At 38.6% G+C, this 27754-nt stretch overlaps 1 protein-coding gene across 9 annotated transcripts in view; it reads right to left on the bottom strand.

Annotated features, from left to right (window-relative positions):
• FRY (FRY microtubule binding protein) overlaps nt 1-27754 on the bottom strand; it is a 477475-nt gene that overhangs the window by 254166 nt on the left and 195555 nt on the right. The window contains exon 1 of one of the 9 annotated variants that reach the window (XM_017538032.2): nt 25550-27733. The exons of 7 other annotated variants lie outside the window; for them this stretch is intronic. Coding sequence is in view for 1 of the 2 variants with exons in the window: in XM_017538027.2 (XP_017393516.1) it covers nt 198-258 (61 nt within the window). In the remaining variant the exon portion in view is untranslated. Of the gene's footprint in view, nt 1-197; nt 3669-25549; nt 27734-27754 lie in introns of those variants that run through there. One more of the 9 variants, XM_017538027.2, reaches the window with a different exon arrangement.

The raw sequence follows: 27754 nt of genomic DNA, 5'->3' as shown, positions 1-27754 counted from the left end.
ATATAACAATCTCAAATGTTTAAGACCTCATGCATTACTCCTGTCTCTGAACAAAGACATTATGAGTAAATCCCTGCATGTAGCTGCGATTGTTACCTCCACCCCTATCCACTGAAACCTTTAGGAGAATCCTCCCACACTCAGCATTTAACAATCAATTAGCCACCCCATACATATTAACAGCCTTTCATACCTACCAAGCCCTTTTATGAAGCTGATCACACAGGATCGTCTCCAACAAGCAGTTGTAATCTCCATGAGCCTGAAAAGAAACCCAAACTAACAGTCTGGAACAATTACACCGACTACGTTCCAAAGCCAAAACACATAATGATGGGCTCCATGGTCCTGTTGCTCACTGCCACCATAAGTGTCTCAGCCACAACGCAGGGGCCTTATATTTTTGGCCCCAGGTGTATTTTTAGTCAGGTGCTAAAGACCTACAGTAGAAGACAAACTAAAACAGGCCTTCCGTCCAGGGCAGACTGTTCATACCACTAGTACAATTTTTAGCTGCACAGTAAAACAGTGACCTACAACTCACAGAGTGCCCGCATGTCTATATTTATCCACAAGAACATACTATGCTGACAGATTAGTAAAGCTGCTCAAAGCACTCCAGGAACATGAGACTGACCCACACAGTTTGCCGTAAACAGTCCATGCATAGCAAACACACACGCTGCCCCGCGGATCTAATGGGCTGGGGTTGTGTTCTTGTGACTGAAGAAATGCAGGAGCAAAGATAACACAGGGTGAGTGATAAACTGTTGCTTTGGGACTAGGGGCTCTTGGCCACGAATACAAACAGCTTTCAACAGCTTATATGCTTACAGACAAAGCTAACAGCAGAGAATCTGTATTTGAAGCCAAGAGTCAGGGAGAAACCAAATACCCTTAAGGAAAATGAAACACTGAACATCTGTTGACACAACGTGCAAAGCAAAGTGATTGGATTCAAATCTATAGTTACGTGATTTTAAAAGACACAGCCTAAACTGACTTGTTAAAAACTTAATTTATAAAACCAAGATGGAGCCAATATGGAGAATGTTAAGTGTTCTACCTTCAAAAGAAAACAGGTTTAGGCCAAGGAGGGGGTTTAGGAGGAAAATGCAAAGTTACTTAAAAACATAAGTGTTACTAATTGATCTACAGGCATTATTTCTGAGAGAAGAATTCTATGAGGGTCAGTGAAAATTTATTTCAGCTGTGAAGATACCGAAACCCAAGTAATTTTCTATTCTTGATTTATTCAGGGTAATTGAAAGTTTTCTTTAACAATATAGGTTGAAATTACCAAACAGCAAGGAAGGAGAATTGACTGATGAACTGAAACATTTCACAGGAGGAAAGAAAATGTCCAAATTGCCAAAATGAACACTTGAAGTGATTCTGCTGAGCTAAACACCAGCAAAGATGCCCCATGCTACTCCTGCATTCTACACATTCAGGGTTTAGGATGCCTTTGTAGAATTGACAGAGGTGAATGTGTGGCATTTGATATACATTTTACTAAAGGAGGTCAAAACCATTAGAAGACAGTAGTGTGCCTATGGAGGTATCTGTGTAAAGAAAAAGGAGAGTAAAGTCCTCTCCTTTCTATATATAACTAGGAATCCAATGCAGAGTGGAATAGACATTGGAGATTCCAAAAGGTGGGAGGAGCGTAAGAGATGAAACACCACCTATTGGGTACAAGGTACACTATTTGGGGGATGGGTACACTGGAAGCCCAGGCCTTACTATACAGTATCACCATGTAACACAACTGCATGTGTACCCCTAAATCTATAATTTTAAAAATGATTAAAGAAAAAGAAAATGGAATTCTGCTTCACACTATCTCATTAGTGTAATACTATATTCTCTATAATATATATTTTTTGCTTCCTAAGTTTCTGAGACAGTAGTACACAAACCTGTGAATATAATTGTAGAAGTTCACAATTTCTCCTTTTAATTCTGTCAGAAGTGGTCAGGTTCACCTAAATCCGTGTGGATTATAAACAAACAAACAAACAAATAAATTGGAGTCCAGATCCAACTGAAAACTTGCACTTTGTCATCCTTAAGTCTCCAGTGCTATTATTAGACTAACCTCTCCAATGATGTGACTGTCATTCAACTAAAAGAACATTACGTAAAACAGTCTTGTAGGAATAAGAAAAAAAAGTATCCTCTTCTTTCCTACTTTTTATAGATACCAAGGGAAGTGAAGGAAAAAAAAGGTGGAACAGGGAGCTAACAATTGAAGGAGGGAGGACTGGCCTTGATTCAGATCCTAAGTTAGGCACTTTCCACGTATTATTTCACTAAGTCCTCACAGTAACCTTATAAGGTAGGCATTACCAGCTACATTTTAGAGTCAACGAGAAAGAACAAAAATAAGGTTGCTCAGTGTCATTCAAATACGGGTTTATCAGACTCTAGTGTCACTACATTTATTAATTTTTTTCTAGTGCTTTCCCTAATATGAATTGGGACTTCTAAACAATATGAACCTTAGAGTATTTGTCTTTGTATACATTTAAGAGATGCCTCAAATAATGTACACATAATTTTTTTTACCCAGATATTCTGCATATCCAAAACATCGCTGGCTTCCAGAGTGCAGTCACCTTTGGTGCCCTCCACCTCACCTGACTATCCCCAATTAAAGCCCATGTTCTCCTATATTAGACATAATCTTGTCCCTCCATCTAATATATTTTAAATGAAAAGCAAAAAATCATGGACAGGTGAAGTATCCTAAGGTCAGGCATACTGACAGTGTAAGTGACAGCTGTTAGCTGATGGCTGATATTAATCTAAAAATCAGAAAACAAAAACACAAAGTAGACATAAAACTTAGAAAGGAAAGTAGCCTACAGATATTTTAGTATAAAAAGAGAATGCCCTTCACATTTCAAAAGCCCTGAAGCTATCCATATGTTATAAAATCTCTAATAATTAGTATATTCACTGATGATCTGAATTCATCTAGCTGTGGTTAAATTATGATAGCATTTTATGCCACAGATACATATAGAGGTAGTAAAATACTTTTTAGAAGAAAACTTTATTCAACATTATTAAACTGAAATGATTTGCTATTTCAAGGGCTAAGCTTCATAATTAGAAGAAGTTTACTTACAGGTTGTTGGCTCCCCAATGATTCTAAAGAAGTGTCATGTATTTTAAACTATATTAATATAATCTAAATTTAATAAATAAACTGGATTGTTGACTTGTTTAACTGATAGTTTCATAAGCCCCAAATATTATTTGAATAAATGACTTTAAAATTGATGCTTCCTTTTTCTTTAACAGTTCATCTAATATTCATAAAAGTTTCCTTTCTGCTTCTATGTGGCCTGATAGCATGACTGCAAATATTTTTAAATGCAAACGAAAGTCGAACCCAATGCTTCTACCTTCACAGGCTTAGAACTTGCAAGGAAGTTCCTGAGTCTGTTTAGTTTGCCTTGTTGCTTCTGTGAGGACTGTTCTTAGGCTACTGGCCAACCATAACTGCTTATTAGCATAAAGGTTAGATCATATAACTACTCTCATTAAATGCAGCCTACTAGGCCAGGCATGGTGGCTCACCCCTGTTATTCCAGCACTTTGGGAGGCCGAGGTGAGTGGCTCACCTGAGGTCAGGAGTTTGGTGGCCAACATGGTGAAACCTCGTCTTTACTAAAAATATGAAAGTTAGCTAGGCATGGTGGCACATGCCTGTAATCCCAGCTACTGAGGAGGCTGGGGCAGGAGAATCACTTGAAACCAGGAGGTGGAGGTTGCAGTGAGCCGAGATTGTGCCACTGCACTTCAGCCTGGGTGACAGACTGAGACTCTGTCTCAAAAAAATAAAAATTAAAAATAAATAAAAATAAATGTAGCATACTGGATTCTATCCACCTACTTTACTGTATAGTTTACCCACTCTGTTTTATTATGGGAAGCAAGAAATAACCTTTGCGTACCAACTCAAGAATTTTTTTTCCAGCTTAAAGGAAAAGTCCCCATTTAAAATGATCATATTGTAACCCTACCTATTTCATTCAAAACCCTGAAGTGAGAGGATACATATGCTGATGATGATTCTCATTTTTTTCATCATTCGTCTTATAAACCCAACATTTCTCTAAATTGAGGTTTTAGAACCAGTTTGTGATAAATTCAGTGAAATATTTCAGTAATAAAATGGTTATATTTTATTTGTATGAGAGATACATGATAGACTTCCTACAAGTTCAGTGAATACAAAAGTTAAAATATTTTCACAGAAATATGGCAATTAACAATAGATGCCAGTGCCAAAAGGATTATGTATTTTCACTATTTTTCAGTGATTCATTCACTTGTATTAACAAAACTTTCAGAGACAAGGAGCCTCTGAGGCTGTGTTAAGGGAGGAACCAAATGGAGCACAACATAAGCAAACATCACCTGCAGCCTGGCCTCTTCCCTGTGGAAACCATAATAAGGGCAGGGAACCCTTAAAAGATAATGTGTCATTGTGCCAGGAAGTACTGGCTATTAAATAGGCTTATAGTTGTAGGTAGCATTTGCCAAGCATGTCATTACCCAAAGACATATCCAGCAAACAAATGCAACCTGAAAATGTTACTAGAAGGGCCACTAGGAAAATACTGGTTTGTTTTGGCACAGGGTGACTCTGACAGCAAGCTACTGGTGAAGCTGCATTCTACTAACCAGGTGTATGATACATATTGGGTACAGACTGTCTGAACCTACACAGAGGCTCACTTTAAACCTCCAAAGATCACCCACTCTCTGATAAATTACCAGGTGTAGTCTTAAACCCAACCTTGGAGAGAAAAATTTGAAGGGATTTTGTTAATGACAAATATTCTGGAAGATACTAACTTAAATGTATTAGAAGTACTCTAAATGTTCCTTTTCTAATAAGATTTCTAATAAGATTTCCATTACTCAGCTTATAGATATGCCCCAGTTCCATATGTGTAATTCCTCACTTGATCCTTCTGTTGCCCTCAGTCTTTTAATTACACTGTTTTGGAGGATTATTGCACAGATTCTGTTTCTTGAGTTGAACTCATTTATTTTTCAAAGAGGGGTCTGACAAAAGTCCAAAGTTTGCCCAAAGATGAAGAGAGCTTTATAAAAAGTACAGATTCAGTGGCCTCATGAAGACCTATAGAATCTGAACCCCTGGCAAGGCTAGAATTTGTCTTTTTTGAAGGTTCTGTAAGTGATTCAAAAGGTTCTATAAGTGTACCCGGGTTTGAAAGCTACTGATGGCCCTTGGGGATATTCAATAATAAATGATATCAGAGTGTTCAGTAAACCACCCTCCCAGGCAAAGGAAGGCATAGGAGGGTTTAAAATAGTTCCCATCTTAGGCCAGCCATGGCGGCTTATTCCTGTAATCCCAGCATTTAGGGAGGTCGAGGTGGGAGACTCACATTAGCCTAGGAGTTTGAGACCAGCCTGGGCAACATGGCAAAACCCTGTCTCTACAAAAAACACAAACATTAGCTGGGAGTGGTGGTATGCATCTGTGGGCCCAGCTACTCAGGAGACTGAGGTGGGCGGACTGCTTGAACCCAGGTGGGAGGCTGCAGTGAGCTATGATCATGCCACTGCACTCCATCCTGGGCAACACAAGACCCTGTCTCTAAATAAAGAAGTAAATAATAAAATAAATAAATAAATAATAAAACAGAGCTATCTAGCTAGTAACTTTGTATCTATAACTCAAAACATAATGAAGAATCAGGAAGTTAATCAAAAAATCTTAGGGCTTGTTTTTGCTGTCCTTCCTGTGTTTCTTACCTTTAAACAGCCTCAGGGGTTCCATTTCTCTGCCCCAAACAGGTGTCAGAAATCTCCCTACTTTATACGCATAGACTAATGCAAGCCTAACTCTTATTTACAACCCAAGCAAGGTTTATTTATTTATTTATTTTGTTTAGTTTTTAAACTTCTAGCAAATCGAATGCAGAAAATCAAAAGACAAGATGTAAAAAAACGATCACTTGATAAATGCATAAATTCTAAAAAACCATGTATACAATTAGTAACAACAAAGCAAGCAGTGCCATTTAGTGGTATACCTTCCAGAATTCCTTCACAGACCCTGTGAACATTTCCTGAATAGGCGTACTGAACCAAAAAAGGGGGGTATGTTCAAGATGACACCCTGTTAACAGTAAAGGATAAACACTTCTGCAGGGTTTTCGTATTTTCATTCAAAACATCTAAAAACTTAATAAAATTAACCTGACAGTGGGAGTTCACTTCTGAGTGACTTGTTCACTAAAGGCACGGGTAGAATAAAAGTAAACAACTATTTTCATTTAAGAAACATCTTTTATTATTTTATTTATTTATTTATTTTGAGACAGAGTCTCACATTGTTGCCCAGGCTGGAGTACAGTGGTTTGATATTGGCTCACTGCAACCTCCACCTCCCAGGTTCAAGTGGTTTTCCTGCCTCAGCCTCACCAGTAGCTAGGATTATAGGCGCATGTCACCACACCCAGCTAATTTTCATTTTTTTTTAGTAGAGGCGGGATTTCACCATGTTGGTCAGGCCGGTCTCAAACTCCTGACCTCAGGTGATCTGCCCACCTTGGCCTCCCAAAGTGCTGGGATTACAGGACTTTGGGAGGAAAGCATCTTTTAAACAAAGATTATGAGTTAGTACATCTAATCTCACTACATCACGCCACAGTATGGTGAATGAAGAGTCAAGAGAGGGAAAGTAACGAACTTTCAGCATTCTCTCATAAAGTGGTTTGGCTGATTGTTGCTGGATGTTCTATGTTCCTATATTTTTAAGTGGCAACTGAGGATAGATTTCAAATGTTTTTGGAAAGAAGTGGCAGTCGCTGGGGGCAGCTGAGCATGAGATGCTGTTTTTGACAACAATTTAAGTGCCAAAATTTGCAAAGGCACATGTTCCAGAGTGGAACTTATTAAATACAACGTATAGGAGGCCATAGGTTTGGACTGAGGTCCTGCCCTAGGTCCAAGAGACCAGACCAAACTGGAATGGAAGTTCTGATTGGTCTTTAGAACATTAACCTTTCCCATGAAGTATGTTAATTCCGATGAAATGGTTAATGCCACGAGTTCAGAGAATTGGCTCATATTTTTTAGAGAAGGCATACAGAATTCAACACTAACAACTGAATATACTGAATCTCAGAGAACCATTCAGCTACGTATTCCATAGCCATTAGTACCAAGTACTTATGAATCATCTTTATTGGTTTTATTTAGAAGCAAATCCAAAGGAGAAATTTATACACAGAAATGTCCGTAGTAAGAGGACCACTATTTTGGAGGCTATACAGTAATGGTTGCTTTTCTGTCAAGTTAAATTTTGCCTTTAAAAATGCAGTGAAGAAGCACAGAAAAGGCACGGAGCCACACAACATTTTACTACTAAGGCCTCTTTGCCTAACACCCCCATCTCCACAATCCTGTTTTATCCAAGAAGGATTCTTTGAGGCAACCTAGTCTACCTCATGTGTTTTTTCTGAATTTCACCTTGTATTTTGAGTTGATGATATTTTTGAGAATTAAAAAACATAGCCCCAAAAAGCATACTCCTTCAGGGAAGACTCTAAGTGTTCACAGTGGGGCATCAGGGATGTACCTGCACTTAAATAAGGCCAAGTAAGGACTCTGTGGCGTTATGGACCTGTAAGTCCATGTTCATAGGCTGATGTTGCCATTAACGAGCCGTGGGACCTTGGACAACTAACATAGCCTGAGACCCAGATAGTTCGTCTGCAAAGATGATGAAGTCAGGTGCATACATGAAGAAACAGCAATTGTCCTGCAGCATTTTATTAGTATCTATACATTATTTAGGCCAAGTAACCTAGAGAGCTTCATTCAAAGGATATCTCATAAATCTAGCAGGCCAAAAGATAAGTCTGAGGAGTGTCAGAAGTCATTACTAAGCATAGTCGGTAAGAGACAACTCCCAAAATAAAATCCAGTCTCAGAATGTCATTATTTTATATTATAAAATAACTCTTCTGTTTAAGTCTGGGACTTCCTGAGAAAACAATCTGAAATAATTCACCTTTGTGGTCTAATACAGTAGCTATTAGCCACATACAGCTATTTAGCTCTTGACATGTGGTCAGTGTTACTAAGAAAGTGAATTTTTTTTTTTTTAGATGGAGTCTTGCTCTGTCACCCAGGCTGGAGTGCAGTGGTGCGATCTCAGCTCAGTGTACCCACCGCCTCCCAGGTTCAAGTGATTCTCCTACCTCAGCCTCCCAAGTAGCTGAGACTACAGGCCTGCACCACTACACCCAGCTAATTTTTGTACTTTTAGTAGAGACAGAGTTTCACCATATTGACCTGGCTGGTTTTCAACTCCTGACCTCAGGTGATCTGTCTGCCTCGGCCTCCCAAAATGCTGCAATTATAGACGTTAGCCACCGGGCCCAGGCAGAAACTTAATTTTTATTTTGATTGTTATTAATTTAAATTGAAACTTAAAAACTGACACTTGGTTCAGTTATTGGAAATGTTTTAAGTATGTTTGGACAAATTTGCATATATGTAAGTACTTTTTCAACTGTAAATTTTATTAAATCCAAATACAGATCAAGTGTTTTGGATAAATTTGGTGCTCAAATTTAAATATGCTAATGGTGTAAAATACACACTAAAATCTGAATTCCTCAAAAAAGGAATGTAAAGTATTTTATTAACAGTTAATGTTGATTACATGTTGAAACAACATTTTAGATATACTGAATTAGATAAAATAAATCATGAAAATTTCAATGCTTTTAGGCTTTTTTTTTTTTTTTTAGACAGAGTCTTGCTCTGTCACTTAGGCTGGAGTGCAGTGGCCTGACCTCAGCTCACTGCAACCCCTACATCCCTACATCCTGGATTTAAGTGATTCTTCTGCCTCAGCCTTCTGAGTAGCTGGGACTATAGGCGCTTGCCACCATGCCTGGCTAATTTTTGTATTTTTAGTAGAAACAAGGGTTTCGCCATGTTGGCCAGGCTGATCTTGAACTACAGATCTTGTGATCTGCCCACCTTGGCCTCCCAAAGTGCTAGGATTATAGGCGTGAGCCACTGCACCTGGCCTTAAGCTCTTTTTAATGTGGCTACTACAAAACTTAGAATTACATGTGTGCCTATTGCACTGGGCATGCTGTTTTAGACCAATTAATGCTTTTTTATAAAACTTATCGACACACAGGGAATAATTTTGCAGATAAACATGAGAAACTATTCAGAAGAAGCTACAGTGTTGTGTCTTTATGAATTAGGAAATGCATGTAGTCATGTATATTCACAAATAAGTGATTAGAAATATTGATTTATTGATTCCAATAACATTTGTTAATCACTTCAAAAAGTATCAGGCCAGGTGAGACTGAGAGGTGGTCACCTTTATGTCCACTCTCTAGAAGAGAACACTGAAGTAATGTGTCAAAGACAGTACGCTCAATAAATGCCAGGAAAAAGGACTAGAATACAGTTTTTCCACCTCTAGAGTTTGTACTCTTCCTGCCATACCAGAATACCTCCTAGAAGTTGAGCAGCAAAAACATCATAAAAGAGATTTGTGATATTAAATATGTCTATATAGCAGCCAAATCTGTTACAAAACCAAAAATATAAAACTGACTAGGGAAAAATTTTTTAAACATCTTAGTCTTCCTCTAGCCCTAACCATATCATCCACATCACAGTTGATCACTCATTGTCTTGTGCTAGCTCCTATACTGAGATCTTCATTCTGTCTGAATATCACATGGATTTCCACCTTGCCTCCTTCTTTGTAGAAAGCACCTCATACTTTGCATATTATCATGGCTTCTGCTGCAGTGTTTTGTACACAGTGGCCCTCAATGAATATTGTTTTATTTGTTGAAATCTTTAATTTTTTTAAAACCACATGTATATGAGAAGGAAAGCTAGTACAATTGAATTCAAAAATTGTGATTTCCTGATACAAACTTGTCTTAGCAAAACCACTATTTTGACATACAGTACCACTACAGCAGAATCATTTACATCTTGTAAATATAGTATACTGGTCTCACAGAATTAGCATCCATCTGAAAACTCAGGAGTAACTCAGGCGCTGGGGAAAACAAGGTCAATATTTAGCAGAAGGCTAAACTGGCAAATGTTTGTAGGGTTTTTTGCTGGGCTTCTTTTTCATTCCGATAGGTAGTTCTTTAATTCCCTTCCATCTGCTCTTGCCAGCTGTGTCACCACTCCCTTCCTCTGCTTCTTCCTCTCCCAACTACACACTTTTTGCTTGACATATCTTTTCCTTCAATCCTGCCAACCCATCTTCTCCTTCAAAGACCTGTAAAAATCCCACTTATACCACAAAACCTCCCTTAACCAAATACAAGGAAACGGTCATTTTCCTCACCCAACTACCTCCTGGGATAAAATAATTTTGAGCTCCCAAATCAGAAGGAAATGGAAAGAATTAAGTATGTATCTACATGAATGGAGTGTTATGGCTGTATAACCTCTCAATTTAAATTATTACCTCTGTTCTCAACTGTACTGGTATAGGTTTGTTTCCCTGAATAATCCTCATTGTTGCTTTTCAGAATCTGTTGAAATATTATGTTGTAAGGGTTTTCTTAAAATGCTGTATGTAGTGGATATAATTAAAAATTAATTTTAAGTTTCTTTATTTTGCAGTATTCATTCAGAGAACTGAGAGTGTACAAGATAGTACAGGTGTAAGGTTTACAACCTGTTGTTTCATTATGAAGACTTAGGTGCACCTCTGTCTCACTTTCTTACGTGATGACTGATGTAATGCCATTACTTAATAATTGTCACCAGAGTACTGTGTGGCATTCTGAAGTAGTCACCGTCATGCCCGGTCAGCCCATAATGATAATACGATTTCTAAAACTTCCTCGCATAAGGGTGGGGAGGAGGCATTGGGAGAATCTGATTCAACTAGCCTAATGGGATGGAGTTGGAAGTGGCATACAAACAGAGCAAAATATGCCTTTGAAAACTCCCCTAAGACTAGGAGACATTGTCTCCGGGAGGGGTTTATTATGCAACTATACATGGCCCAGGAAAGCACACTGCTCTCCCTGAAGGACAGGAAGAAAGGTGAAACAATTGCTAATGCCTGTCTGTCATAGCAGGACCAAGTCACATAGAATTCTGAATACAATAAAAGCAGCTGACAGAGATCATATTGAACTTGTTTCCTAAGAGGTGTTATCTTTGGGAGCCTTCAAGATGCCTTTGTTTTCTATGGAAATTACACTACATTTTTTCTGAGAGATTGTAATATGTAAAAAGTGGTTAGACAACTTAGATGAACTGATACTCTAAAACTATCCCAAAGTAATCCAACAGGCTATGCAGTATCCATTAGGTATTTATTTGACATTTAAATGAGTTAAGGTCATCTGGCCATCTAAAATGTGTATTTCCTTGAAAAACAAAACCAAAGAAAATCTCTGCCAATCTATAACCTGGAACTAAAAAGAAAATGAATGTAACAGGGGCTTTACATAGCAGCTATACAACACCACTGTGTTAATTTGGTGCATTAAGTCAATTGAGTATTGTCAAGAGAGAACCCTGCCATCACCTTCTACTCTCGACACAAATATTCTATTTAAAGAGCATATTTTCTAGCCAAGGTATAATTTCAAAACACTGTTCATCAAGTAATTGCTTCTGCCTATTTTTTTAAAGCAGCTTGCTTGAGCTACATAATAATGAATGTTTTTATCATACATTAAAATGAAACACAGGCTGGACCCAGGGAAGACAACAAACCCTGGCAATTCTACCCCAGACAACTGGCTTGAATCTGTTCCCTTCTATCCAACTCCTCTGCTTTATTTTGAGTCCTTGCTGTCTCTTTCCTGGGGCATCCTTGCAGTGATTGGCCCTACCGCCATTCTCCAGTCCCTGAATTTGCTGGGATGTGATCATGCTGTTCCCTGCTTAAAAACTGATGAGGTTGCCCAGTGCTTTTAGAATAAGCCCAGACCTTTCAGCGGACCTTCCATGCTCTCTGTCATCTGACCAAGCTTGCCTTTGTATACACCATCTGTCACTCCTTCAGGAACCCTGGGATCCAGTTGTCATTCCTTCAGGCACTTCCCCAACTCCCTGCAATTGCTCATGCTCTTCCCTCTGCCTTTCCCCCTATTCTCTGTGACATTCTTCAAGTTCAAACGTCATAGCCTCTGTGTAACTATCCCTCAGCCTCTTCCCCCACTCTTAAAATGATGAATCACTTCCTTCTCTAAATGATTATTTAGGTCAGTGTCACTAGGTCCCAGCACAATGCCTCACACAGGCAGAGCACCTATTTATGCTCTCTGCAACTTTCTTATATCTTTCCTTTCACCACAGTAGGCTGTCTTTGATTGTGAAGCCCAGGGAAGACAGGAGCTGGGCCTGCTGAATCACTGTGTACTCTATGCACCACAGTACCCTATACATGTAAGCATTTAATAATTGATAAGAAGGGAAAGGGAGCACTGCTGATTCACTCTCAGGCACTTCCTGAAGCTTATTCAACCATGTCCAATTTGGGCAGCTATTTGAGTACATGTACCTTAATCATCAAGATAAAATCTTTACATTCAGATTTTTTTTTTTTCTAGTAAGGCCATCAGTGTCTCCAAATAAATATAAAACAGCAGCATTCTCCTCATGAAAAAAGACCTTGTGAGTAAAGAATTAAACTAGCTCAGTAGACTTCATTGAGCATGGTTTCCTTCCATTTTGGCAAAAGTGGCTAGAAGGTTTAAAAGTAAGTTAAATTCTTGTAACATAAATGACATTTAGGTAAATGTAGAAAAAAGTTAATATTTTTACAGAGAGCAATTCTTGACAGTGCTGAATGATTTAAAAACAAACAATTTCTCTCCAAAATGTTTCCTCAAGCTGGCTGATCATTATACAAATAAAACATCACTTCACTCTACACTTTTCATTTCACAGACATATCTGAAAATTAATGAATCTTGTGGTCAAAAAGGCAGAAAAATTTAAAAAGAGACAGAAACAAAGTAAAACATCATGGCTTCTCCATGTAGAGAAAGATCCAAGATTAAGAACTGCAATTTTATGTTGCTTTGCAGTGTGGGTACTGAACCTCTCCTTACTTGGAGTTCTGTGAACACAATGGTACAATTTAGCTTGCTGAATTCACTCAAACAAAACAACAGGTGACAGTTACAGAGGAAAGAGAAATTATAGCTAAGAGTAGATGCTAAGTTCCTGCTTGGAATAAAAGAAAGACCCCAAAAGACAAAACACTGTTACTGCTTGCTGGGTGCTCATCCACTGTTGGGAGATACGCTAGCGAAGGTTAGCCATAGACCTCCCACACCCACTCAAGTGACTTACTCACTCAGTCAACATTTAACAGGTTATTCACAAGAGCCAATGTGCCCTAAGATGTGCTGAAGAATAGAAAAATGAAAAGACGGTTGATTCTTAGCCATGGGACTCAAACAGGCAAAGCATAGTTACACAACGCCATGATTGCTACAGTGGAAGTATGTAGAAACGGTAGGGGATGGGGAAGTGGAAGCGGGTCAGTCAGAGTGACACTTGAACTCATACACAGGAGGAGAGTTTGGTCTGAGTCAAAAAACCTCATGCTTCAGGTTTAATTCATGTAATGCTCATAGAAAATGCTGCAGCTGCAGCACGTACTGTAGCCCTGTTACATTTTCAGCCACCATCCATAGCTTTGAATTTAGAAGGAACACATTCTAGCTTGGACATCTTTAGATGGTTAACTTTCTTAAGTTCCAGAAATGTACCCTGCTACCAAAATGTCCTCTCTAGGGAGTGGTAAAGTTCAGATCCCCAAATCAAGAAGATGTCACAAAAAAGGTCCAGTACTCTTGGGTTCCTGGTCATATTGTCTTGGCAATGAACAAACATGACAAAGCCATTCACTTACGGAAGGATTTAGACAAGCATTAATTAGGCAAATTACTAATAACAATGGCTACCATTTATTTGAGCAAGTACAATAGTGAATATGCTAAATACTTCATAAATGTCAACTCCTTCATTTGTATGGCTCTAGAGTAGGTATACATAAACATATTTATTTATAGAGATATATATGATGATGTAGCTATGCATATATATATAATACATATATATGACATCTATGATATGTATATATAATACATAACAGGTAGAGTCTCTTTTTTAGGAATCAGAATTTAAGTAACTTGCTCAAGGTCACATAGCAAGTATGTGGCTGAGGCAAAGCACATGATCATAACAGTCACAAATCACATAGAAAAAAACTCTTGTTTAGTCAAAAGTAAATCAAATGAGCCTATATCATTTCTTTCTATATTTTATATTACATAAAAATTAATGAATCTTGTGGTCAAAGAGGCAGAAAATTTTTAAAAGAGACAGAAACAAAGTAAAACATCATGGCTTCTCCATGTAGGGAAGTATCCAAGACTAAGAACTACAATTTTGTGTTGCTTTGCAGTGTGGGTATTGAACCTCTCCTTACATGGAAACACAATGAAGAACTAGGTTTGCATAAAGGGCCTTTTATCTTTGTGTCATGTGACCAGTGTTGCATCATTTTCCTCTGCAGCAGGATTCAGTGAAGAGTGTAATTCACTTCTGTTTTCAGCAAGAAAAAATAAAAGCAAATAACCCAAACGAGCTGATACTCCTGGCTGACTCTTCCGGACTGTGTTAACTTTCCAGTTAAAGTGGAGGAGAGAGAGGCTTGGATTCAACTTCTGAGCTCACATAACTTTGCCAGCCTCAGCAGTATCAGGCTAGGGTAGATCCTTTGGTATTAACTTAGCACTATCCACAAAGAACATTCTAACTTTCTGCCTCTTGTGTGGGTCAATAGCAAGAACTTCATGAATACACTAAGCTGAATAAATCAGCTGAGTTGTCATCTTTCAGTATAAAACATAGACCAATCAGACATAGACTGAAATGGGGAGGGATGGCCTTAGGAACAGTGTCAACAATTTATCTCTCTCCTCTTCCCAGAGCCTGAAGAGCATTTTCATTCTCCTGGCCCAAGAAGTGACAGTCTCTTAGTCACTCCCTAAAACAAGGGCCTTGTCTGGCAGAACAATATGATATTTAATGAGCTCATTGGGCCAGTTTGATGGCTGTTGTTTTGTGTACGAGGGACACTTGAGAATTGTTGAGTGGGTCTTCCATCACTGGAGTGTGTACACTTCATGAGTAGTTGTATCCTCTGCCTGAGCTCATTTAATATATTAACCAGAGCATTATACTTAGCTTTTGGTCTTAACTTTCAGCAAGCTTTTCCTCAATTTCTACATTATGCCTTATCAAATCTAGCCTGTTTAAATCTCACCAGCATAAAAATAAGAGTAGCAGATGTTACTCCTTTTAACTTAAATTGTGTTTGTAGTACCACAATAATACTTCCACCTCATCTCTGGCCAATGACTGTGACTAATACTCCAAGAATATCATTGGTATTTGGATCACAGACTTCCAGTCAAAGATTCACTCCATTTCTGCATCCCACAGAACTCTTGAACCTAACAAAACAAATGATTTGCATATATTCGTCAATGAAATTAATTCAGATGATGACTCCCAGTTCACAATGATATTTTAATTATTCAGTGTGCTTGCAACCATTGACATACATCAAAAGCATCTGTCATGCAATCCCTGCCTGTGGGAACTGATGCACAATTACAAGAGTAAAAAAGGTGAAGATCAATGCTCAAAGCTATGGGAAGGACTTCCAAGAAAGACTGTCCTGGAAAGGCAGTAGCAGCAGATAGCCAGCGAGGAGGAGCTGTGAGTACTCCAACGGGAGGTGACGCAGGCCTGGAACCAGGCCTTGGCAGAGGTGATGGTGACGGAGACCCAGATGTGGGAGATGTCATTAGCGGTGGGAAAAAAAGACAAGTTTTAGCAGCAATTTGGAAGAACAACAATGAAGGGTTGAAAAAAAAAAACTAGTTTCTTGCCTAGGACTGACTAATAGCAAAATTCAGCATTACTGATGAGGAACTAAGCCCAATAAGGGTTCTGGATAAGAAAGATGAAGTCACAGCTCCAGCAGGTTGGTAAGAAAATAAACTATCTTGGAGATAGCTATCAGCAATATAGGGAAAAAATAGTGAAAATATAACAGTCACTCTTACATATATACAATTAATATTCCATGGGATTGATTCCTGGTCATATTTTATTGCAATTATTGATTGATATAGATCTTTTTCACTTGACACTCTTAAGGGCAGGAAACTTGGCTCAAGTTCAGTTTAAAATCCTCTCAGATGATTATTCTAATTTTGTTTTGTTTTTCAGCCACCTACACAAACTATGTGCAGAGGCTAGGAGCAGCAAGCCTATCAGGGTGGCAAAAGATGCATTTCTCCTGTTTCCAGGAAGAAAATCCTTTCCAGAAGTCCCCCCAGCAACTGGGATAGCAGCCAGAAGCTTGCACTGAAGGCTGAGCAAGCAAGGATCCGGCTCTTGCAGATGTTTTGGTGGGAAATGAACAGAGGAAAAGTGGGGTGGGAATGGCTCTCACTGGGCTGCCAACAAGAAGAGAGGCTCTAGAGATAGAAGCAAATTGGAATCTGGGCACCATCACTTACTGATTGTGGATGCCTCTTATTTCTTTATTAACATTTGGTTTTTATCCTACGAAATGGTATTTGCCCGAACAGGATGTGAGGAAGTTTAAATGAGAGAGTGCTTAGCACTGTGGGCCCAGCCCAGCGCTAGGGCCTGAACCAGGATTCACCTAAGTCAACTTGGCTATTCCATTCAACTTTGCCAGGGTAGGCATGTGACCCAGTTCCTATCAGAGGGAAGCAAGAGGAAGTTTGCTGGGGCCTTTATGAAAATAATTTTGTTAGAAGAAAGCCCTAATCTGGGCCTCCTTCCTTCCTAAGTGAAGCAAAGATATTTGGAACTGAGGTAACCATCCTGTGATTATGTAGTGACCAGTCCAAAGATTGGATGGTCTAGAGCATCTCAGAGCTTTTAAGCCCACCTGGAACCTCTCATCTCCAGGCTGTGGGTTGGGCAAGTTAATTAAAAGTCTTCATTCTTTCAGCCCTTATGAAGTTATTCTATTATTTACAGCAAAAGTATTCTAAAATGGCACATCTTTCAAATAACTAAATGGCAAAAATATCTTCTATGTAATAACCATAACAGTAAACCTGTATGTTAGTGAATTCTGATTAGTAACAAGGGATTTAGAAATGAAAGCCGCTGATTTCAAAATCCTACATTAATCTTTTAAAATTTGTATTTTTTCTCTCTTCTCCCTCCCTTTCTTTTCCTTTCCTTCCTCCTTTCTTCCTTCTTTTCATAAAGTAGTTGACTAATTATAGGTAATATAATTTAAATGTCAATTCCTCTTCCCCTCTAGAAAGTGGTACTAAGAATTGGTATGGTTAACAGATAACAAAAGAAAGGAAAAGAAGCTAAGATACAATGGACTTTCTGATTTAAAATGTGCTAGAATCTTCATTCTCATTTATAATTTTGAACTTTCTTAAAGCTCAAACATTTTAAATTGTTAGTTGAGAGAACAAAGTAGTTTACTCTGCCAGATGAAAATGGGCCAGGTTTTTACACACCTTCAAAATTAATCTCTCAATTGGCATGAATTGGATTAGCTTTCCTATAATGATAAGCACTGAGGGTTTGTTATAAATGAAACATAAAATCAGCAGGCCAGACACAAAAACTTCTCCGATTTTCCTATTTTCTTGCAGCAGTATTCAGTCAAGTAAAACAGAAGAAAGACAGGTTGTCTTGCACCCTCAACCTGGATGAGAAGCTGACAACAGGCCTCTGGGCCACCACCAAATCATGAGGAAAGTGTAACAAAATACACAGTATGTGACCCTCAAAACTCCCTAAGGAAGCTGAATTTCTCATTAGGAAAGCAGAAGATTGGCCAGGAGCAGTGGCTCATGCCTGTAATCCCTTGAGGTCAGAAGTTTAAGACCAGCCTGACCAATATGGCAAAACCCTGTCTCTACTAAATATAAAAAAATTAGCAGAGCCTGGTGGTGGGCACCTGTAATCCCAGCTACTTGGGAGGCTGAGGCATGGGAATTGCTTGAACCCGGGAAGCGGAGGTTGCAGTGAGCTGAGACTGCACCACTGCACAGCCTGGGCAACAGAGCAAGACTCTGTCTCAAAAAAAAAAAAAAAAAAGTAGATTAATTTTAGGGGTGTTAGAACAAGTGATACTATAGCTAAGTCCATGTCGTCATTCAATTGTAAGGCCTCATTTTTAGGGGAGATTTGTTAAACATGCAGTGTTCAGAAACTAAAAGTTGAAAAGCAGACTTCAGAAAAAAACAAAACTTCAATTTGTCTTTTAATTGGTGCTCTTACTTGTAAACATTAAGTTGTAAACTTACTGGTTACAGTCTGCTATGTTCATAGGCAATCTGTTCACCTAGAGCAACTTTCTGTTTTAAAATTCTTCAATGCTGTCACAGAGCTTAAGCTGTAGGCATTAAGTAAAGGTGAACCAAACGATGCTTCAGACAGATTTTCTAATAGCCTCTTGCATTCTTATGACCTTTCTTATTTCAACATGGTTCAACTGAAACATGATACCTACTGAAGCCTAGGAGAGTGTCCTTTAGCTGTATCATCATATATTTAAAAACCTTCAGAATGCCAGCAATTTCCATAAACACCATATCTCACTTTGTAGAAAAATAAAATGCCTGTTTCCAGACCAAGAATACTAATGCTTCAGATTGGAGACAACCCTGTTCAGATTTACTAAGTTAGATATACAGTGACTTTACTGCAAAAAGTAACAACAGAGAGAACCTGATAGGCTGTGTAGTGTGACAACTTTTTCTTATTCAGAATACTGAAAAGCAAGCTAGTCCAAGAAGCTGACCAGCCTTAGAAAGTGAGGCTCGAGATCCAGCCTCTTGTTATCAGTCAAGTTCAATAATGTACAATGCAACCTCTTTCAGTCTGGCTTTAATGGTGCAGGAGAAATAACTGATGAATATCATGATGTTTCCCAAAACCTCATTTTTCAGTGGAAGTATTCAAAGCCCTTCACATTAATCAGTGACAGACAAATGTCAGGTTTGTTCCTTTCATATAAGAAAATGAGAGAATGAGACAGCCAAGGTCACACACAGAAAAATGACAGAAAAACAGGGAAGAAAAACTCAATCTTGTATTTGTACAGTTGAAACATTTTATTGATTTGACTTACAAAATAAACCATTTTATTGATTGGCCAAATCTCTCCTGCACAAACATAACATTCCAATGGAATTTTACCAAAGTATTGCCCTAGTTAATCTAATACCCTATTCTTTTCATGGCTGCCAAAATACATATTTACCTATTTAAGGCTAAGCTCAAAGAAGTTGGCCTAGTGTTTCTTAAGCATAGGAAAAATTTTTAATGTAAATTTAATTGTATATTTCCATAATGTTGTGCTTGCGGCACTGGCTGAGAAATCCTGGAATTTCAAAGCGGTCTTCCACTGCTAAACTACTTTGCACTTTGCAATTGATTAAGAACAGCAGAAGCAGTCAGAGTTGTATATCAAATTAGAGTTGGTAAAAGCACTTAATGCAGATTTGAATGCCTTCTCAAAAAAGATTTCAACTCCCTTAAATTGACATGACAACAAATTCTTACAGCAGCAAAAAAAGTATTAGCTGAAATATTATGGCTTTGGCTTAAATTTCCATCTGCAGCTCATCAAATGACTAAACAGTAGAAAGGAATTAAACCAAATCAGACTCATTATAGAGTCTGATATGCTGGCAGAATATAAACTTTCACTGCTTAGCATCTGGAGTTTTGGGTGACTAACATTTAAATGCCTGTGGTTGTATGTTCTGTGAAAAATAGAAAAGTGTAAGAATATAGGTGAGATATCTGATCATTAAATTTAACTTATGGAAATATATAATTCATTGTCTCTCTCTCACACACACACATACACACACACAGGGAAGGCGAGGAGAGAGAGACAGAGACAGGCCAGGGGAGACAGAGAGAGAGAGAAAGAGAGACAGACAGAGAGAGAGAGAGAGAGAGAGAGAGAGACAGACAGACAGACAGACAGGATAGCCCTTCTTTTTAATCTTCCAAGTATTTTGAAGAGTGAGAGAACCACTTAGAATGAAAGACACATGGCTTTAAATCTGTCCCATGTGCAAAATTCTGATAAACACGGCAACTCCTCTTCACATTTTTCTAATGTAAGGAATGCCTGCCTGAAAAGCTTGCTGCCCCATATTCTGAAATCTGGTCAAGTGTTCCAGGGTAAATAGCTTACATTTCCTCTTCTCCTTCAGCCATTTGCTAGAAGAAATATTTGAAAATGTTCTTACAGACCACTGCCTGTACTTCTGATGGTTCTCTGATGTAGCGAAAGTACAAATCCATAAAGTTAAAGTCAACAGAATCTATCAAACACATTCTCCCACAATAAAATTCTCTAGAGCCTATTCTGTCTCTGAAACATCATTGGATATCTCTCCCTAGGATCCTTTAAGTCCTAGAAACTTCTGCATTAATGCTCGCGAATTCTGAATCTAACCAGGAAGGAAGGGAAGCTCTAAGAGCCTGGATGAAGGATCCAGGTGGGATGCATTAATGAAGCTCCCCCCAAAAAAGTCTGTGTTGTGCTCAGTTGATGCTCGGTAAACAGGTATTAAATAGTGCTTGTCTTGCTTCTCTGACACTGTTGCATGTTGGAGCAATAATCAAGAAAAATTAAAGCTTAGGTAATAAGATGTGCAGTATAATCCAGCATTGAAAGGTAAGTAAGGATGTTCTTATGGAAAAACCTATTCCCATTGTTCCTCCGAGCCTAGAAGATGCAACCTTTTTCAGTTCAAGAAAGAGAAAGCATTATCTTGTTCACATAGCTGGCAGTTCTGTGATGGAGCAATGTTAAAAGGAATATGAATGGGATCTACCAAACGAAAGACATTAGTATTAGTATGAAAAAAAATGAGGTTGTGTATTATCTTGTTCCACAAATGGCATTCACGTTTCCAGGAAGTGGTTGCTTGAGAAATCCTCTGCACTGGGGTCGTGTGCAAATGGTGGAAGGTTCCCAGAAGGCATCACATTATGAAAAATTATAAATGTTTAAATGTTTTTTAAAAAGGACTAACAGAGATTCTAGGGTACAAATAAATCTAGAAAATCATAATACATATGTTTTTGGACAGACTTACCTCTGTATTTCTTCAGTGATAAATACCAAGCTATATTGCATTTTTTAAAAAAGTTCTATTTGAAGGTAAATACCATGGACTAATATCATTACTTGTTCATTTAAATCTGATCTGTAACCTCTGAAAATATACCTACATGATGCCATGTGAGTATCTTCTGCACGTAAACTGAATTTAGGAAGAATTAAGTCTTATTCTAAACCAAGAGCATTTAAGAAGAAGCTAGCTAATTAATAATTAGTGCATCTCACTCATGAAATGAGGTAATGTGCTTGAAGGTGCTGGGCAAACTACAAAGTACTAAATAAAGGTAAGGTTTAGTACCAGTAACAGAATCTGCACAAAAAGTTTACATCTGTGTCTATCAGTCTGCAGAACAGCCCCTAATGAAGTAAAATGTCATTTCTCATTAGCCCAAACTCACATCTGAGACCAGTTCACTATTAATATCACATAAGACTCAGAAACATGGAAGTTACTAATAAGATGATTAGGACATATGTAACCTATTTGACTCCTTAAACTGTATCCACAAGTAAACTACTGAGACATGGGATTAAAATGTTTTAAAACAGCTGTCTTTTATAGGAGAATCTTTGCATGTTCTATCAGTTGAAACCTCTAAATATTGGCAACTTTCTCAAATGTCTGAGCTGTTCTCAGATTGTAAAATTATCCAGGTCATCTCTTCTTGCCTACTGCTGTTTGCTTTTCTGTTTCAATTATTGTTGGCAACTTCATCAAGCAGCATGCAAAAGCAGGCAAAGAAGTCAAAATTGATCTTTGTGCTGCCAGTCCTGTACATGATTTTATGGTGGAGCAGGCCAGAGCTATCAAGTAAATGAGATACCTGAATTATAGATAGATTTCCATTATCCCTGGAAATATTCTCCCTGATCTCACTGCTAAAGGTAATTAGTGAGTTTGCTACTGTTTCCTAAACAGAAAAACAATATATCAGAGAAACCTCAGCAAGGCAAGTGAACTACCATTCTAAAAGAAGTAAACATCACTCATACGTTTTTATTTACTGTATTTACTTTTGAAACTAAAGAAAATCTACATAAAACACTCCTAACAGAAGAAATGTGTCTTTTTACTATAATCCTATTTTGTGAATGTCTGTATACATTTAATCAAATAATCATAGGGCACAGAACTATCTATGTATTATTTGCAATAATGATGGAAAAGACTTGTGAATACTTAAGGTCTTTCAAACAGGCCTTGGCTGAGGGGATGGTGCTCTCCAGCACGCGTGTGTATGTAACTGAGAGAAACAGAGAGACAAAGGGCAGGGAGGGAAGGAGAGAGGGTGGAGAAGGATAAGAACAGGCAGAGACATCAGCCAACAAAAATAAAAATGAAAATACCTATAAAGTACTGAGTTCCTCACAGTGTTCTTTATCCTTTGGTCCTTTGAGTAATTAAAACAAACAATACAATTATCAGCTGGACTGGGGGAGGGGTTTATGGAACTTACGGCTATCCTGGCTTTGAGCAAATCACTATCTCAGGTCCCCTGACCCTTTTTTTTTCATCGAAAATGTGCATGATATTTAAACTCACAGGGTTATTGGAAAGAGCGAAGATAATAAACAGAGTGGTCATAGGCCTCCTTTGCTGAGGGCAGTACCAGTTTACACCCAGTGTCTCAGCATAATTATTAACTTCTACTCTCAGAAATGTCACAGTTTGGAAAAACAATTTTGTGGTTGTCCTCTATATAAATCATGGAGCATAGTATTTGATACAGAGTGGCAGTTATTGTTATTCAAGAATTGTTCATGCATTTGAGTGGGAAAAAAACAACAGCCCTCTGATTTGTCTTAATCATAAGCCCAGGGATAGATCCTTTCTATTTAGAGAGCATGGATGTTGATATGGGGTTTTATTTCTCCTTAGAGCTGTAAACTACTTCAGCAGAATTGACCCAGTGGCTTTAGAGAGGGTCTGGACCATCAAACACCTAATGAGGTACAGGGACACTGGAGTACGTCTCCTTCTAATTGCCTGGAGCAGTGCTGGGTACTTCCTCTATTTAAATAACACAAGTAAATATGCCTGTACTTGATCTGTACCCCGTTGCTCGATTTAGGCAACTCAGTTAACCTTCTTAGTTTTCCACTGCTTTCAACCAAGTCGATAAAGAGGTTAAAACTAAAATTAATTTTGAGATTTTCTTAAGCCTTTCTCATAGTGTCTTTGAGGTATACTTGCAGCGTAAATAGGCATCAATAAACACTGCTCTCCAAAGAATCTGAGATGTTTTCCATCCTCACTTGCACATGACTCTTCTCTTTGGCCTCAGAGCTAACCCCACACTAACCGGCATTTCTATGTCGAACAGCTCCTGTCCTATCACTACTACTTAACTCACACAACATACCTGGAAAATGCTGAATCTGATGCTCCTAACTGATGTAAGACTTTCTAGAGCAACATTAGACATTTCACAATGCACACCAACCTTTCCTACAGCAAAGACATTGTTCAGTTCCCCAGAGCAGTTCCTTTGTCAATGGAATTCTAAATATGTGAAAGAGTTAATGGGCATTCAAAAGTTTCCCTCAATGGTGTAGCAATATTTGCCAAGTGTTATACGAAGGATTCACACTGCCCTGGAAAGAACAAGGTGTCAAACAGATTCTGAATGTACCTTCATTCATGGGGCCCTGTGTGTTCACCAGGCATCCTGGGGTGGACAGAGACACAAGCCCTGTCGAGCTTTCAGACTGGTGGCGGGGCTCACATACCAGCTCTGTGAAGTAGTATAAAGCGAGCTCTTCTTTCCTGGGGAACAGCTTGAACTATCCACTCTAAACTTGTTCTATAGCAAACCTGAGGCCAAGAAAATTCCCAGACCAACTCCTGTACTGCTAGAAGGCATGCACTTAGGGTAAGTAAGGATAGCCTAATAATAGTAAGTGAGATAGAAAGTTAAAGTAGCTGAGGGGTAAAGTTAAAAGGAAATCTGGGGCAGGGTGCAGTCGCTCATGCCTATAATCCTAGAACTTTGGGAGGCCAAGGCGGGTGGATGACGAGGTCAAGAGATAGAGACCATCCTGGCCAACATGGTGAAACCTTGTCTTTACTAAAAATACAAAAAAATTAGCTGGGTGTGGTGGCACACGCCTGCAGTCCCAACTACTTGGGAGGCTGAGGCAGCAGAATCGCTTGAACCCAGGAGGCAGAGGTTGCAGCGAATCAAGATTGCACCACTGCACTCCAGCCTGGCGATAGAGTGAGACTCCGTCTCAGAAAAAAAAAAGCCCAAAATAAGCAACTAATTTTGACATTTATTCATGTAGTTCTCTTCTCTAGAGTGTAGCAAGTGTTTACTACTCATCGAATAACCCACTGAGGATGCCAAGGCTAAGGGAAGACATGGTCTACATCTGATTTGAAGTGGATTTAGAAGGGAGGAGAGCATTAGAATACATGCATATTATTTTAATGTTTATTGGGCATTTACAGTGTGCTAGGTGTTGTGCTAAGTGCTTTACATCTTAAAACCTCATTTACTCCTATGAGGTATCCATTATTTTGCCTACATTTTAAAGATGAGGAAACTGAGAGAGTGATTACTTAACTGTCCGAAGCCATGCAAGCGCAGGGGCAAGAGATCTGAACCAAGCCCTACAACTTCTGCATTCTAAGTAAGCATGGCCTTATTAGGAGACTGATGGGTGTACAGGCAGGAATCTGGGAGCAAGTTGGTTAAACACAGAGGAGAGTGAGTAGATGAAGCTTGGTTGGTTGGAGCAGAAAAGCATGAGAGAGGATGAACGAGGAGTTCAAAGAGGGTCTTGAGTGGCTACCACTGACACTCAGAGGCAAAAGGAGCTAGGTAGGAGCCTTGGACTGTTAGGACACCACTGGAGCATTCCAGGTTAAACTGAGAGGGGCATGTGGAGGCTGTGGCCATGATCACCAAGGGGCCGCAGCTGTGAGAACCACTAGACATCTGGGGAAGGGCTGGATAACAGCAGGGAAGAGCAACAGGACAGGCATCCAAGGGGATAGGAAAGCCTCCACAATCAGGTCTACATAGGACATTTTATTTCCAGACATCAAGGCCTTTTTAGTTTCCACCTCCATTCAAATGAAAGGGCAGCCTGACAGAGTGGATGTGCCAATGAAAAAGAGAATGCCAAAATGAACATCGAATGAAACCTAGTACATCTCACTAACCACTGACTAATCTATTTATTGGCTTGTGAATTCTTTGGAGGGGACTAACAGATATATAAAATTACATTTTCCCCACAATGTATCATTAAAAAAAATATGGAAACCTTTACCTGGAAATGGTTATGGAATCACCTTTCTTCTCTCCAACACCTTGCAAAACAGCCAGCCATAGTTACAGAGTTTGTTTTATTGCTTTTTAATTGCTGCGCTTTTGTAAATAAGCACCAGCATATAATTAAGAGGCTGAGTCTCCATTCTGGTATGTGGGCGGACATCCTCACCTCTCAAACTTGTGAGGCCAGGCTTGCGTGTGCAGGTGCGTGCAGGTGCAATTAGCTGCTTGCCCCATGGTGCATCCTCTCAGCCAAGGTTACACTGAGTATGTTCAGCCTGAGGGCTTCTGTTTTCTACTTTGTCTTCTACACAAATTCCTTTCTCTCTTTGCTGCTCCAAATATGTAAAACTTAGCAATGAGAACTATGCTAGGTTGTAGGCAGGTTAGTGTTGTAACAAGCTTAAAGAAGATAAACAAAGTATATTTCCTCTTCCTCTTTCCAGAAAGGACTGAAAAACATTCTCCCTCTCAAAGGGATGCTGGAAAACCACCAACTTCACTCCTCTGAAATAAAGAAATTAATACAGCAGGCAGGGACTGTGTCTTATTCACCTTGTGCAGCCCCACAGCTGGCACATAGTAGGTTTTCAATAAATATTTGCTGAATGAATTGGAAGAATTCAAAATTGTATCACAGATACTCTCAAAGTAGAAATGAACAGTCATTTTAAATCATCTCCTGATGCGTGTATGTGGGGAGAGGAGTTTACGAAGGGTGGACGGAGAGAACATATACTTTGTCTAGAGTCATTTGAAAATAGACAAAGGGAGAGAGATTTTTAAAAGAAATCCTATTGGCCTCAGTATTGTCACAACATAATTTTCTATTTAATGAAGGAATGACAAAAATTGATGGAAGAAAATAGTCTGGACTTGGAATAATCAAATATGTTTAAAAACCACATACTGATGTAAAACTCACAAGTGAGCTTCTTCAGTTATTGGAAAACTGCTGCATAAAGAACACTGTATGTCAAATTCCTTTCATTAATCTAATCGCAGATAGACAAAGGAAGATTCATCCTTGAGTGTAAAGTATTATACAAATAATGAATCCAAGTTAAATGATTTATGGCTATGACAAAAAATGCTGTTTGGGCAACAGTATTACTCCCAAATGGCTTCCCACTTGTAGAAAAACAGCTTCAGACAAGTCCCATAGTGTATACAGTGGTGCAAAATGACCTGGAAAAAATGGTTTCTATGGATATCATTTAGAGATGCACATCCCTGAATACCTTAAGGCTGAAGGTACTTTAGCTCTTTTCCTCAAAGCAATTACAGCACAGGTTCTCCTGCCCATGTTTTGTTTACATAAGAACAGTCTTGGCCACAGGTCATTTGTATAGAAGACAATCACTAGCTCTTTGAGCACAGGTAGGTTAATCCGTATGCACATAATATAATATTAAAATTTTCATGGGAAAAAAATTTTATTTAAAACAATAAAGGATCAGTAAGTAATAACTGCTGGTCTTTTATCCAAAGCAAGTACAAAGGCTGTTAGTGAAATAGAGAAGACTTTGTTTTTAAACTGTTCGGAAAATACAAGGCATCACTGATCACCTGAAGGCCTCATTTTTAATTTGATTCCAGAGCCACGACAGCTTAGAGGTTGTCTTTTTGAAATAGCATATTGCTAAAATCCTTATGTAGGTCAGAAATGGAACTTCAGAACCATCATATTCTGCTATCTTAATAAATAATTAGGGTCAAAACCTTACTTGTCTACGTTTCAAAAAAGCACATTATTTGGACCATAATAAACATCAGGATTTTAAAAAATTCAAATATTAAATGGCATTCAGAACATCAACCACATGGATGAGAGAGAGATCAAATAAACCTGCAGATGCCTCTATATCAAAAAGGATGTCTTAGGTTTTGGACAATTAAGTACTTTTCCTTCTTCAGACAATATCCTAAAAAAACAATTACAAAGTACTCTAAAACCCTGCCACACCCCTTTGATTAAATCACACTTCACAAAATATTTAGAGAAAGCCTGAACAAATAAAATAAACATCAAGGCAGGAAATGCAGCCAGGAATGCCTGATCCTGAGCTCCCCCAGAGTCTGAAGGGCCGCCTCACTTGAAAATTTAATCAAACACAATCTACTGTAATTCCATTGCAGCCTTTGCACTTAAGGAAAGCTAGTTCAGTCTCTGACATTTTGATTTTCACATCAGATGGAAGCA

Source organism: Cebus imitator, unplaced genomic scaffold (genome assembly GCF_001604975.1).
Source record: "Cebus imitator isolate Cc_AM_T3 unplaced genomic scaffold, Cebus_imitator-1.0 Scaffold108, whole genome shotgun sequence".
Taxonomy (NCBI): Eukaryota; Metazoa; Chordata; class Mammalia; order Primates; family Cebidae; genus Cebus; species Cebus imitator.
Note: the sequence above shows the minus strand (reverse complement) of the source record. Positions and strands in the feature narration are given on the sequence as shown.